Source organism: Rhipicephalus sanguineus, chromosome 7 (assembly GCF_013339695.2).
Source record: "Rhipicephalus sanguineus isolate Rsan-2018 chromosome 7, BIME_Rsan_1.4, whole genome shotgun sequence".
Lineage (NCBI taxonomy): Eukaryota > Metazoa > Arthropoda > Arachnida > Ixodida > Ixodidae > Rhipicephalus > Rhipicephalus sanguineus.
Genome location: NC_051182.1, coordinates 6,168,389 through 6,183,069, shown reverse-complemented (window position 1 = coordinate 6,183,069; position 14,681 = coordinate 6,168,389). Strand labels below are relative to the sequence as shown.

Here is a 14,681-nt window from a genome sequence, read left to right as displayed (position 1 = left end):
CCGCATCTTGTAAACCCTATCCAAACTGATAGTAATGCCGGGCGGCCGAGTCACTTGATAGCATTTGTGCCATTTTTCGATTTTTGCTCGCCTGCCTACAGATTCTCTGACTTTCCAATAAGGAAATCAGTTGATAGTCAGCTCTGTGCCCTGTATGTTCTTCGTCCCGTTGTCTGCGCTCTTTTGCCACAAAGAAGAATCCACATTCAAGTGCGTTGTTACTTGTTAAACATCTTGACAGGATAGCACAGCTACTCAAGAAAAGAGCACATAGCAGTGCTGAACTCACGACTAACTTTTCTAGAAATCACGCAGATACTTAAGATATCACCTGAACCCAAGTGTTTTCACAGAGATAACATCATATACAATGGTCGATTCCACGAAAGATAAAAAAAAAAGGTGTATACTTGATGTTTCCGATTTTCCTGATAATTTTGTATGTTGTGCACATATGACTGCACAGCACGAAATCGCAATTTGTTTTCACATAAAAATTTTTTTCAACACAGGAAAATTCGACGAGCGTCGCCGGTTGACCATCTTACGAAGAGTGCGTTTTCGTAAATTCGCAACCATGCTGGCAGCTACTGAAGCTATACATTACAAATATCTTTCTATTTAGCATAAGTAGAAGTGAAGAAGAAATAGCTCTTATAATTTCATGGAATTCTGAGCAAATTATGCATTTTTAAAAATTCACGAAAAACGCTGCGTTAGTGAAAATTAGTCAAATTTGGGACGCTATGGTTACTTCTGTGAACATATTAGTTTGTTCATATTTGCTGTATGAATAGGCCTTTATGTGAATAATGAACCTCTGCATTTGTATTTCTCTAATAATTTTCAAAGTAGTAAATTTTCATGTATTATTTGTATGGTTGCCCATTTGATGTCGTCACCGATCATCATGCACTATGCTGGCTGTCATCATTGAAGGATCCCTCGGGCCGTCTCGCCCACTGGGCACTTTGCCTGCAAGACTACGACATCCGCGTGCTGTACCGCAACGGACGCCAGCATGCTGACGCCGACGCCCTCTCGCGCTCCCCCTTGCCGGAGGCCAATGCCTCCTGCTCAGTATCTCACATTGCTGTTCCTTCCATCGACGTTCACACCATCACTACCGAGCAGCGCAAGGATAAATGGATCACCTCGCTGATAAACTTGCTCACTGATCCGTCGGCAACACCAACCACTCGCCCGTTGCGTCGTCAAGCCTACAATTTCGCCATTCGTGACAACCTACTGCACCGACGCAATTACAACGCCAACGGCCGCCAGTGGCTACTTGTGATCCCCCGAAGTCTGCGTGCTGAAATATGCGAATCCTTCCACTCTGGTCCGCAATGCGCGCACTCTGGGGTATCCAAAGCTTACCAGCGCATTCGATGATACTTCTGGCGAGGGATGTACCGCTACGTGCAGAAATTCGTCCGCTCCTGCCTCGATTGCCAACGCCGAAAACCTTCAACGCACGTGTCACCAGTCGGTCTGCAACCATTACCTTGCCCTAACCATCCGTTTGGGCGCGTGGGCATCGATTTGTATGGACCACTTCCTCTGACCTCGGCTGGTAACCGTTGGGCCATCATCGCCGTTGACCATCTAACGCGATCTGCCGAAACCGCTGCCCTCACAGCGGCTACAGCGTGCGATGTTGCCTCCTTCCTGCTACACCGATTCATGCTGCGTCACAGTCCACCCTAGAAGCTTCTCAGCGATCGAGGCCGTGTCTTCTTGTCGGAAGTCGTCGAAGCCATTCTCAAAGAGTGCCATGCTGTTGACCGCAAAACTACTGCTTACAACCCGCAGACGAATGGCCTAACCGAACACTTTAACCACACGCTCGGCGACATGCTCTCAATGTATGTCGCCGCCGATCACACAAATTGGGATGCCATTCTGCCCTTCGTCACCTACGCCTATAATACCGCCCCTCAAAGCACTACTGGTTTTTCACCCTTTTTCCTGTTGTACGGAAGGCACCCGTCGCACACCATTGACACGATACTACCCTACAAGCCGGATCCATCTGAGTGTGCGCCTATTTCTGACACAGCCAGGCTTGCTGAAGAGTGTCGCGAGCTTGCAAAGACCTTTACAACGCACGAACAAGAGCGGCAGAAGAGCCTTCGCGGTGGCACCACCACTTCTGAGTCCACGTTAGTCGCCGGAGCGCTCGTATGGCTCTCGGTCCCTACCACTGCAACTGGCCTCTCTTCAAAACTACTGCCGAAATACGAAGGCCCCTACCGGGTCATCGAGCGCACATCACCGGTCAACTACCTGATCGAACCCATCGAACCAGCTTTGGACATGCGCCGTCGAGGGCGCGACATAGTCAACGTGGAGCGCCTCAAGGCCTACTAACCCACTGATAGTGACGAGCTGTTAGGTCGCCGGACGGCTCCCTTTTAACCATTAAGTTTATTGCAGAGAGTAGTGAAGACAGGACAAGAAGGGACACAGATAGGCGCTATCTTTTAAGTGTTTTTTGGACTCAGATCACACATATTTATAATTTAAAAAGAAAAACTTCAACATGCGCAGGCACAGCTGCGTCCAGGAAAAATAGTTATTTTCTTTGACAAGTAGTGTAATGACACACTAACGCAATCTCGGCCAAGATTATGAATACTTGCTGACTCAATAATCAATGTAGTATAGTTTCTTTACTGTTTGGCAAACAGGCAATCGCTGCGTTTCTTTACATTGTTGCAATGTTCCCTGAATCTTTCCTTGAGATGTTGCCCCCATTTGCCCTCTATAATGCTTACCCCACGATAGGAGTATCTGATAAACGGTACCTTATATGCAGGGCACGTAACGTGTCCTGTGATTCTTATTGCAGCCAAGCCTCTCCTCTGAGTATCTGGGTTGCTGCTTTTCCATAGTTTAGCATGCTTATTTGAGGCCATGAACATTATGCTGATGATCCCGAGCACCAACCGTTTTTATATTGTTGAATATTCCGTGCAGATATGGCATCGTGGCAAACATTTTTCGGCCATCAAGATTTGGCTTTTTTTTTTTTTGGCTTGGCAACTGGAAGGTGGTTTTCTGGGTAGGGCATATGCAAACGATACAGCAAGGTGAACAGGATATCCTGCTTGTGTCAGGGGAGTTCTTTGGAAATTAAGGCTTGTCCACAAGTAATAGGAACAGAAATTTTACTGCGTTAGTGAGCCACAGTGGCATAGGCAGAAATTCATTTCGGGGAAGAGGGCGAGTGGGGGCATGGGCCCGGTCTGCTACCCCCTCGCTACGCCACTGTCCAAGCAGTGTCAGACAATGCACCTTTCTACCATTATTGAGTGGGAGAAACTAAGAGGCAGCAATGGCTTGTTTCCCATCAGTTCGTATAACTAGCTCATGCACTTTTTATGCAAATGAAATTGTACATTCAGGAACCTGATATGGTACAATCCTTGCCGGATGCTCGTGGGTAAGCACCAGTGGGTGTCAGTAATCATGTGCCAGTGTTAATATGTTAGTGGCTTCAGATTCGAAAGAACCTTTGTGGTATTTAATAAAGAAAGACGCAGTCATCCTCATATCTAAAACATTTAAAAACTTATGTGCTTGCATATTGTACTAAATAATCATGTTCCTATTTCTTGTGGACGAGGCTTGATTTCAAGAACTCGCTGGATGCAAGCAGGATATCCTGCTCCCCTTGCTGTATTGGCTGCAGAAGCCCTACTAAACAAACACCTTCCAGCTGCCAGGCCAAAGAAATGGCTAATCGTGATGGCCAAAATATGTTTGCCACTATGTCATACCTGCACGGGATATCCGACAATATAAGAACGGTTGGTGCTCGGGCAATCATCAGCATAGTGTTCACGGCCTCAAATAAGCGTGCTAAACTATGAAAAGGTTGCAACCCAGACACTCACTTGGCTGCAATAGGAATCACAGGACACATTATGTGCTCTGTAAAGAAGGCATCGTTTATCAGATGATGGGATAAGCATTATGTGGGGCAAATGGGGCAGTGTATCAAAGAAAGGCTCAGGGAAGACTGAAACGTAAAGAAAGGCAGTGATGACTAGTTAGCTGAACACTGGAGCATGTGTGGTTGCTTCCCACTTTTTGATGAGAGCTTCATCGTGCGTATGCACAGCAACGAAACTACTACATTAAAATTGAGTCGGCAACTATTAATAATCTTGGCTGAGATTGCATTAGTGTGCCTTCACTATCTTTAACAAAGAAATAATTATTTTTCTTCGATGGAGCTGTGCCTGCGCACGCCCAATTTTTTTTTCATGGCAGCACCACACAGTTTCACCACAGTTTCATGGCAGCACAAACAACACAGATGTTCGATGAAAGATGGAGGAGGCTTGAAGAGACGAAAAAAATCTTCAAACGGTATGTCACTGCAGCCAACTCTTGTACGAGTAGACTTGCCTTCATCAAGATGGCAACATCAAGAATTAACAGTTGCTCCCTTTATGAAGACAACTCCAAGTTTCAAACGTTGGCTCTGGCGACATCCCATGTTCAAAGATTACAAGCTCAACAATACAAACTATTCGACGTTCCATGTTCAAGGAATGCAAACTAAATAATATGCATTGCACTGAAGTGCAGAAGGTACGTTTCTCACTCCTAAGCTAAAGGCCAGTATATGCTGTATATCAATAGACCTTATGCAAAATTGCTGCCATCTGTTGGAGGTTTGACGAAGCTAACGATTCGGCGCCATGTTGGAGGCTTGTGCCCGAATTCTATTGCTGTCGCCGCTATCACTTCTTGCTTGTATCCGCTTTGGTAGTCGGCAATCAGGGCATAAAAATGTCAGGCGGGCCTGTACACGTTACCGGCATTTCCTAGTTTTTACGTTGACGGTTATTACATGTAAAGAACCGCCTCACAGCGAGAAGAAGGTACAAGTTTGACACTGCGAGTCACGTGCAGGCCTGTCGTCGTCGATAATGAAGCTCTGCGCTAGGTTACAAATTGGCCTGTCTGTTTTCAGTGTAGCGAATAAAGCGTTGTTAGCTATCTGAATATCATGCTTGTATAATGTAGGATGGTTGGGAAGAGGCTTTATTTAGCGCGGCTAGGCGCAGCGATGACGGTAAGAAAGTGCAGTTGACCCAATTCAAAGCATATTTCATGAGGGACAGCCTATGTCGAGCCGACGTAGTGTCCATTTAATTTTAAATAAAACGTTGTCCTCTTTTTATCTTTGAAATAATATTATTTCGCTGTTGTAGTCATCCGACCTATGTTATGTACAGAATTACCGTGCGATTAAAATGCAGAAAATTGCGCATCTCATGCACGTGGAAAGTGAACATGAAAAGTGTAGTGTCTCCTAGAAGTAGATGCCGATCAGCTGGTATTTTATTGAATATCCTTCCGATATGTGATTCTATATAACAGGAAACGCCAAGAATATTCGTGTTCACATTGTCGCTTTAGGGGCCTACTGGTGCTTTACAATTTAAACCCGTTGCGGCAAGGCAGTTTTGCTTCGCCGACTGAAACCGCCTCAGCGCGTAACCAGCGGTAGCGCACCCACGGTAGAATGTAGCACATTTCCCGGAACAGCATTTTATTTAGTTTCATAAGAAAAGTACCACGCACTTGAAGCACCTGTTAACATTTCATAGCAAACTGGAGTGTACAGAGGATTTTTCCGAAGGGGGGATCAGCTTTTGGGAGAACCTGATTTGCTCTTCCTGGGGTATAAGTTAAACAAAAAAAAGTAAGGGGTGGGGGCGGTCAGGACATCCGGGCAACCCGTCTGAACCTGGCAGTGATACCACATGAAATGCTTGAAAAATACGCATAGTGAAGAAATACGCACGCAAAGCATCCTACCAGACGCTACCTTGTTAAACTCCACCATCGAAAACAAACTACAAACAACACGCTCCAGCACAATCGGTCCGTCCGCTGCAAATCAATGACGCGCACGAGCTATCTGTCTAACATGTAATTGTTATCGCAATTTAATAAACAAGCTAATATCAACAGCAGCGCAGGCATGCGCGAGTAGCCGCGATGCAGCTTTGAAGCTCGTACACGAAGCGGGTTTGTGCCTGCAGCAAGCACACGGTGCGAAAACTTTCTTGTTCTGGCATGACATGAAAGAGTGTTCTCTGATGAGTGCCGATGCTGTCACATACCGCATATATTAACGGCGAACGGAAACACGGCGTTAGTCGTAAGCAGTAACCGAAGCAACGGAACGATCTGCTGATTCTCGTCGGCCACGAGGAAATGTACTAACATGGAGGCTTGTTTCCTGCAAACCTTCTTTCAGCAGCCCAATTTCCTCAATCTCAGCAACACAGCACTCGAAAATATGTTGGCATTTTCGTTCTTATCAGCCGCCACACGTTGATATGTACGCTCCTTGTCTACATGCGGAGCGCGCTTAGCCTTCAACATGGCGGAAATGCACACAGCGGCCGCTAGATGGCAGCAGATTTTGCATAAGGTCTATAGGTGCTATGTGTCGAAACTGTCGCAATCTAGTGATGAAAAGAAATGCCTACCACTCATTATGGCTTGCCCGGGCTTGCAGGAAGTATGCTCCTATCTTGTACTGCAATCTGTCCTCTGTGTCGGTGCCATGAACAGCTCTCATCGCTGATACATGCATAATAGATACCACAAGGAAATGTTGATTTTCACTCAAGACAAACCCAACCACACACAGATAGCGAGTACCAAACATGTCTTCAGGCAAGTCTATATTCATATATTAAAGAGATCGATCCTTGAATGAAGGGATCAGGGTGCAATAAGAACAGGTATTAGTGGACCAGCCACTTGCAGACTATTGAAAGAGTGCCATTGCGTGTTCAACATTCACACATGTACACAGTAAGCAATCAGTCATGGGCACGTTACCAGTAAAATGTAACAGTGTTACAGTTACCTAAGCCAAAAAAGTGGGATAGGTTTCAAACAGGAGAAAGTGCCTCAGACAGGCTGGCTGACGTTTCCATAGGGGGACCTATCTTTATCGAAGGCACCTTGTCATCCTTGGCGTGTTAGTTTTAAAGGGTTAGTGTTGACGTCATGTCTAGTGGTGGTGCTTGTCGCTGTTGGTAATTGCTGCCTGGAAAGAGAAAACTAGAGAGAGGAGTGTAGCCCTTGCCACATCATTTCAAGAAAGTTTGCAACGGCGCTCAGGCCTCTCATCTCAGAAGTAAGGGGAGCTGCAAAGAAGGAAAAAAAAAAGCAAGAAAAAGGAGAAAAAAAAGAAAAAAAATAGAAAAGGGGGGGGGTCTACTGAGCGAGAGCCGTCAAAGGCAAAAAAAAAGAGTGGAGTATGAAAGCCACTTGGAAAGGCTGCAGAAGGGCGGCACGTCTAGCCCTCACAAAGGGCTGCAGAAGATGGTTGGTAAGGCAACTACAGGCGGGGAAAGCGGGCGGCGTACTTTTAAAAGCCCACATGTGGAATTTAAGTGATATTGAGAGGGGTGTCTGAAAAACACGTGCTTGATGGGTGAAGTCATTGGCTCTGTTAAAGTAACTGTTACAGTTACAGTTACAGAGTTTCCAAAAGTAACCTGTTACAGTTACAGTTACTGTGACAAGTAACGTCGTTACTTTGTCGCAGTTACTGTGACGAAGTAACGTCGCTACTTTTCCGTTACTGTATAAAATAAATAATAGATTACAAACCAAACGATAGAATTCATTTATTAAATATGTACGAAGGCATGCGGGCAGTCAAAATTGCACGTGGTAAAACCCTAGACGAAGTAAACCTAATAGGGGGCCAAACACAAGCATTTGTTGTGTACACCTCATTTTGTTGCATCAATTTTGTTGTTCATGCACCGTTGGTGAAAAAGGGAATTTATTTGCAAATAATAATAACAAATGTCCTCTGATACTCAAAATGGAAAATGTGGTTGATGCACTAGAACGACAGCAGTATCATAGGATGTTTATTAACGACACCCAGAAGCGCATGCGAATAGCAACGGAGAGTGTGTGACGAATGAAGACGACGTCCATTGTGTCTGTTCCATATATATGTTCAAGGTGTATCAGACCCTGTTCGGTTAGCTTTGCGTCCGCTGGGCATACAAACCGTTTCCAAGTCCCGTTATACTCTGGGGCATGTGTTCGCGAAACCCAAAGATTGCACACCTGCAGACGATCAGAGTAGGGTGATATACAAGCCCGATGCGGGCATTGCGACGCGACTTGCATCGGCGAAACGGGAAGGAAAGAATCAACGAGGCTTAAAGAAGGCAAACGAGATGTTGTTAAAGCAACTCATGCAACGTATTCTAAGACGGAGCTTGTTTAACACTTCCGGAGAACAGGGCATAGCTTTGACGTAAACACTGTGACGACGCTGGCTCGTGAACGAAGGTGAGGGGAAGAAACTCCTGGAATCGCGGTTCATTCGCCGCGACGCGTCGGCTTGCAATATAGTTACTGTATATGGCACCTTTAGGAGCCATGTCGTAGCATATACAGTAACTATAGTCGGATACAACTTAAGAAGTCAGGAGAGACTAAAGAAAAGAAATAGTCCCGCTCATGCACGCGCCGATGTTCTCCAAAGGCGAAGCCACCGCCATCCCGCTCATGATCTCCGTCCCGAGTGCGCGCCCATTGGTGCAGGCTTGTGTTCATCTGCCTTTGAGGAGAAAATGCCGCTGACTTCTAAAGTTGTATCCAACTATAACTTGCAACAACCACATTCCCCTACTGGTTTACACGGACGTATGGGACACTGGTCGATCTCCGCAAATTTTTTTCTTTCTTTCCTTTTCTTTTTCTTGTTGCCAGTGTATACTGAGGATGTCACATGCATAGGAGGCGAAACGTCCATGTGATTTTGTTAATAATTGTTGTATTAAGTTGGAGTAAACCTTTTACAATTAGTTTCAAAGAGGTTTTGAAAAATTACTTAGTTCACGGTATTTGTGCCTCTCAACCGTTTCACGCTCTGCTGCTTTCTAGCCGTCAGTCAAACACGATTATTGCGCAGCCTCGGACGAAGGAGAATATAAACTTGGCGTCGCGATGTTCCACCGGTACACCAAGAACCGAGCTAGAAGCTCAAGTGACAAAAAGGATATATATACGCCGGAAAAAAAAAAACTACTTGAATTTAGCAAGTTGTTCAGTTCCAACATGATTGACTTACGACATGTAGTTTACAAGTAAACTTAAGTTGTGTTAAAGACTGACTGCTGACCTCGGTCTTCTGCAGGGTAGATAATTCTCTAAGCGACCTCCACCCCTAAATTGGTAGGGGAGCCGTGCTGTGGAAAGATGAAAGGTGCAGAGGATATGGGAAAGTAACTGTAACGGTATTTCCCATTACAGTTACTCTGTAAAAAAGTAACAGTGTTACCGTTACAAGTTCCTATAAATTAAAAGTAACTAGTTACAGTTACAAGTTACCGAAAAAAGTAACTAGTTACCGGTAACGCGTTACTAGTAACTAGTTATTGCCCAAGACTGTAAGCAATACCCGAAATATGCACATAGCCCTATGGGCGATCCACATGAAAATAACGATATGCACACTTTTATCGAAATATAAAAAAAATTAAAGAGTGTGTGTGGTCCATGTGCACTTGGTGTGAGGTGGGAATGAGCCATGCATATTGTATTGCATCATGAATGTAAGCCATTCAGGGAACAAACTTTTGGTTCTTTAAAGCGAATTCCCGTGTAGTTTGTCTTGTAGAGTTGAGCTGTCAATTTGATTTCATTTTAAGTTATGTAAGGCCTTCACAAAACCGATAATATTTTCCAACTTTCTGTGAACTTCTGGAAACATATATGAGAATTGAGATCTTTTTCTTTTAATTTATGACCTTACAAAGCTCAATAAACCCTAAATCACTGCATACTAAACCTTGGTTATGCATTTAAGTAAGAGAGCAATATTGGTACTATGCTGAGTAAAAAAAAAGCGTAAAAATAGAATAACTTAAAGCACCACACAATAAAGCAACATTCTCGCAATATGAGCACAATCTAAGTTATTTGTGATAGAGAACCTCGTGTGCTTAAAGATGCTAAGAAAAAATATATAATGGCAGAACACGAGCTCACGCATATTTTCTCAAACACACAATATTGAAACAAAGAGTAGCATGTGTTGGCTTAATTAACCTAATTGAATTGACATATTCGTCTACTAACACTATTTGATATAAACATGTGCTTCTTCACATTAAGTACGCATTTGTTGGAGTGTGCACTTAGTACCAGTACGTAACGTAATTCACTCAAATACATTACTTCGAGTGAGCTCCTTTAAAACATTTATGAGGCAGCTAGGTTAAAATCCTAACCACAAAACAACTGCATGGATTTCTGGCGAAAAGCTCGGGGACGCAACCACGAAAACATATCCATCATCGTGTGCGCGTGTCAGGGCTGTGTGTTTCTGCTATCACGTCAGGGGCGTAGCCAGAAATTTTTTCGGGGGGGGGTTCAACCATACTTTATGTATGTTCGTGCGTGCGTTTGTATGTGTGCGTGCCTATATACGCAAGCAAAACTGAAAAATTTCGGGGGGGGGGGTTGAACCCTCCCCCCCCCCCCCCTTTGGCTACGCCCCTGTATCACGTCCCCAGTCTTGTGATAATTTTGCGCGTTATTGCCGAGTTTGGTGAGCTCTCGCATCACCACAGTGAAAACATTATGGGACGACCCCATGTGTTTAAAAGCACACACTTTCTAACGGCGACAAGGGATTCTAGAAACACTCTCAAGCGATGATCTCGTACAGTAAACAGTCAAGGAATAACAGCACAACGACACGAGGCCTGCATGATCGAAGCATAAGATTGCGTAGCGCAATGCGCATCCTTCAAACATGTCATTTATGGTGGTGTATGTAAGTGCACCCAAAGCACAAAACATACCTGCCTATCGGGTATCTGTTGATCATCCTCGATGTGCCAACACGACGGTTCCTGCAAACAGTTGTCATGCAATAAAGTAACAAAGTTACGTAGTTCAGCGACCTTCTTCAACTTACCCAAGTTTGGCATTGGCACTCTTCACAGTCGCTCGTCAAAAGGCTCAAGCTTCCGCTCCTGTGGAACCGCGGTCGCCGCTTGTCAAAACACTCGGACGCGGATTGTCTTCGGAAGTACACTCGATCACTCGATCAACGTGAGTAATCGATGAACGAAGCAAGAAAGCACTTTTGAGCGCGGACACAAAGCTGCGCGTCCCGTGAGGCTGTGTTGAGTGGCAACGAACAACGACCATCATCCGCCACTGGATCAAGGCAGGAGAACGCCCCAACACGCGGAAAATGCCCAGTCGACGAATGTCGCGTACGATAAGCACACAATAAACGCACACAATACACGATAAACATGTAAGCGCGGCACACATATGAAGCTGGCGGCGGCGCTCCGGCAGTACAACGAGACCTGTTGCAACTGGTAGCTTACAGTCTAAACCAAAAAGAATGTAGGTGGCAGCAGTGTCGTCATATGCTACAGGTCATATTTTTTATTAAAAATTTGTGGCTTTTCACACAGGCCAAAGTCAGGGAGGCGCGGCTGTATCTTGAATTCACCGGCCGCATTCGGCGCCAGCACAGGAAACACTACGCGACGTCAACGTGGACTTCGAGCTTTGAGCACGCTCGCTCGGCGCTGTTGCTAGAAGTTTCTCTCTCGCTTCTCGCCGCGGCGCCGATTTCAATTCCTGCATAAAACAACGGACTCTGTATATATAAACGTTGCGTTCGCTCGAGCCATTTTCGCGTCGGGCTCCATATAAGCGTTGCGTCCGCTCGAGCCATTTTCGCGTCGGGCTCCATATAAGCGTTGCGTCCGCTCGCGGCCGCATATAGCGGGCCCAATCCGTCACCGCAGAATTTGTCACGCTTAATGGCGATTGAAGGGCCGCTTATATGCAGTACCTTGTGGTGGAATAAAAATGGGCCGTGTATGTGCCGGACGTTATACGGTACTTGAATAAGAGTGTAGGGAAGAAATTTTTTAGTTTAGTTCTATAATTGGAGCATCATTGCCTTTGTCTTTGCTGAACAATTTTGTTCGTGGAGTTAGTGCTATTCGTACACGCTGTACGTTTAGTTCTGCGACAACAACCCTGTGAACACTAACACCTACTGTCTGAGAGAGATTTAGTTTTTTTTAACACGTGGTCACCTGTACTGCCCTTGTTATGTTTGGTCTTTTCAATGAACTTCAGATGTTATAGTGAGCGCTTGCGTTGCTCGCCTCGTGTCCTCATTTCGAGTGCTCTTTTTACAGTACCTAAGGCTTTATCCGACGGGGGTGTTTGTTTGTCAGAAAATTAGCAGTGTTTTAAGATTTTCAAAATAAGACAGGAAAGGGAAAAGTACGAACAGGTCTTACTTGTTTCGTCAATGACTGAAGGAACATCTGTTTTATCGGTACCAGTACAAGTGAATCAGTGCAATGACAACGCTTCTCACGAACGCGTCCTTCGCAGCACATCCGTCCTGAGAGGCGCGGCTGGAACGTGGAGTACTTCATCAGCGGCTGTACGAACTTCATCAACCCGTCGCTTATCCACCGCCGGTCTCTCCCGCGGAACTCTCTGAAGTTTGCCTGGGCCTCGGTGTTCAGCTACGGTGGGTTCGCCTACATGGAGGTTGCAGAGGACTCCATGGTGGTCTCTTTCTACGACTCGGGCGGCAAAATCCTCCACGAGAATGTGCTGAAACCTCGACCGCCTTCCGTCTCACCTGGAAGAGCAGCTTGGCAGTGACTGCCTGCGTGTCTCTTGCGCTGTCCTTATTTATTTTGCTTTGCACTGTTGCGTTACAGAGTATGAAAAACTTTCATCATTAAAAATCGTAGAATGTACCCGCTTGTGTACTGAGTATCTGATGTAGCGAGGATACACCCAGTGACCAGCGCGGTTCTGCCATTTTCTCGTCTTCACATTTTCAGTCAAAAACCTACCAACCTTCAAAGTGCAATCACAGGCAATTGGTATATGATAATTATTTTAGTGCAGAAAGGCGATGCATGGAGACAAGGCATGACCCCATCTTCTGCCTCTTCTTTATTTATGTATTGATTTATTTATTTGTTGATATATTATTTATAGAACACTCCTGGCCTGTATTTCCAGGCCTTAAGTAGGCGTGGATGGGTTACACTTTTGGTACAAATGCACTTGAACAACAAAAGAGCTCACATACAAACAAAACAATGGAAGAAGTCATGTGGCGTGTAAATACGGCACTGCGTACAATAATACAACTTCTAGCGGCAAACATTCGGTATATCAACATATATGGGGCCGCTTTTGCACAATACATTGCTCAACACTTGCAATGTGCGGAAACAAGCAAGCATCTACTCAACGCGTTAGACCTATCGATGTAGTGCACATTATCAGAGAACATAACTGAGAAAAAGAAGCATCAAATAATAAAAAGCAAGAAATAGGGGCGACGCTTTCATGACACGATGCTTCACCATTGGCGATATGACACATCAACAAGATGCACATTACCAGAGAATGTGGCTAAAAAACATCACATAATAAAAAAAGAATATGGGTGACGCTTTCATGGAACATTGCTACACCACTGGCGATCCATCATATCGCGTTCTTTCTCTGAACTAACAATTCCCATCTCGTATGGTACGGGGGAAAAAAGAACTCACGTAAGCGCTAATTTTGCACCAAATTCCACTCACCTTTTTAGAGCGGAAATATCGAGTGGGACGCTGCGTGATAAGTTTCAAGTACCTGCTTTTGTTGATTGCGAGCTTGTGATGATATCTCACGTACGATACTTTTAGACTGTCGCGTGCTGGCGTACCGAGGCACCGACAACGACGAGGTCAGCGGAGGCGCGTGCAGGGCGAGCGCTTGGGCATCAATATAAATCAGTTGGTTTTCGTACGTCAATGTAGCAGCATCGTTCTTCTTCTACCTCTCCGCTACAGTGGTGACTACGGACCATGGAACGCAACGTTCCAGGAGTTTCCACCGGGTTGCTACCGAACACCGACTCAACCGAGTCCACGCTACCGTCAATGGGCCACTACGCAGTCAGTGCGACTGCCTCAATTCTGGCCGGAGCATCCAAACATTTGGTTTGCACAAGTAGAAGCCCGATTTCAGGTATCTAATGTTACCTCACAGCAAGCGAAGTATGGCCACTTACTTGGTGCTTTGCCCCACGATCTTGCACTCGAGTTGTGCGACATCCTATCGGCGCCACTAAGTCAGACGCCCTATGACACGTTGAAGAAGGCAATCCTTGAGCGCACGGCAGTTTCAGAGCGAAGGCGGTTGCAAATGCTCCTGTCACCAACCGAGCTCGGAGATCGCCGTCCATCACAGCTTCTCAGGCAGATGCAAGCCCTTGTCGGCGTTCGAGCCTCATCTTTTGACGACGTGCTACTAAAGAAACTGTTCATTCAGCGTTTGCCACCCATGGTTCAGATGGTTTTGACAACAGCGTCGGAGCTCAATCTGTCCTCTTTGGCCGCCCTCGCCGACAAGGTATATGAAAGAGCGCCTTCTCAGCTACCCGTACCTGATACAAGTTCCGAGAGTCGCACATCTACCACGCTTGCGGCGACGTTTCCTGCCAGTCAGTCGTCAACCCCGAATACCTCCTCGTCAAGGCAACATGGTGTTACTGACCTTCGCGCCGACATTCAGCGGCTCACAGATCTCATAGCAAGCAA

General features: G+C 45.6%; 1 protein-coding gene across 1 annotated transcript in view; it reads left to right on the top strand.

The window, feature by feature from the left end:
- The window catches only part of LOC119400565 (tartrate-resistant acid phosphatase type 5), a 143,389-nt gene extending 130,595 nt beyond the window's left edge, over positions 1–12,794 (top strand). Inside the window, exon 6 of the mRNA XM_037667625.2 lies at positions 12,457–12,794. Within this exon, the coding sequence (XP_037523553.1) occupies positions 12,457–12,735 (279 nt within the window). The 3' untranslated portion in view covers positions 12,736–12,794. The remainder of the gene's footprint in view (positions 1–12,456) is intronic.
- The last annotated feature ends 1,887 nt before the right edge of the window (positions 12,795–14,681 follow it).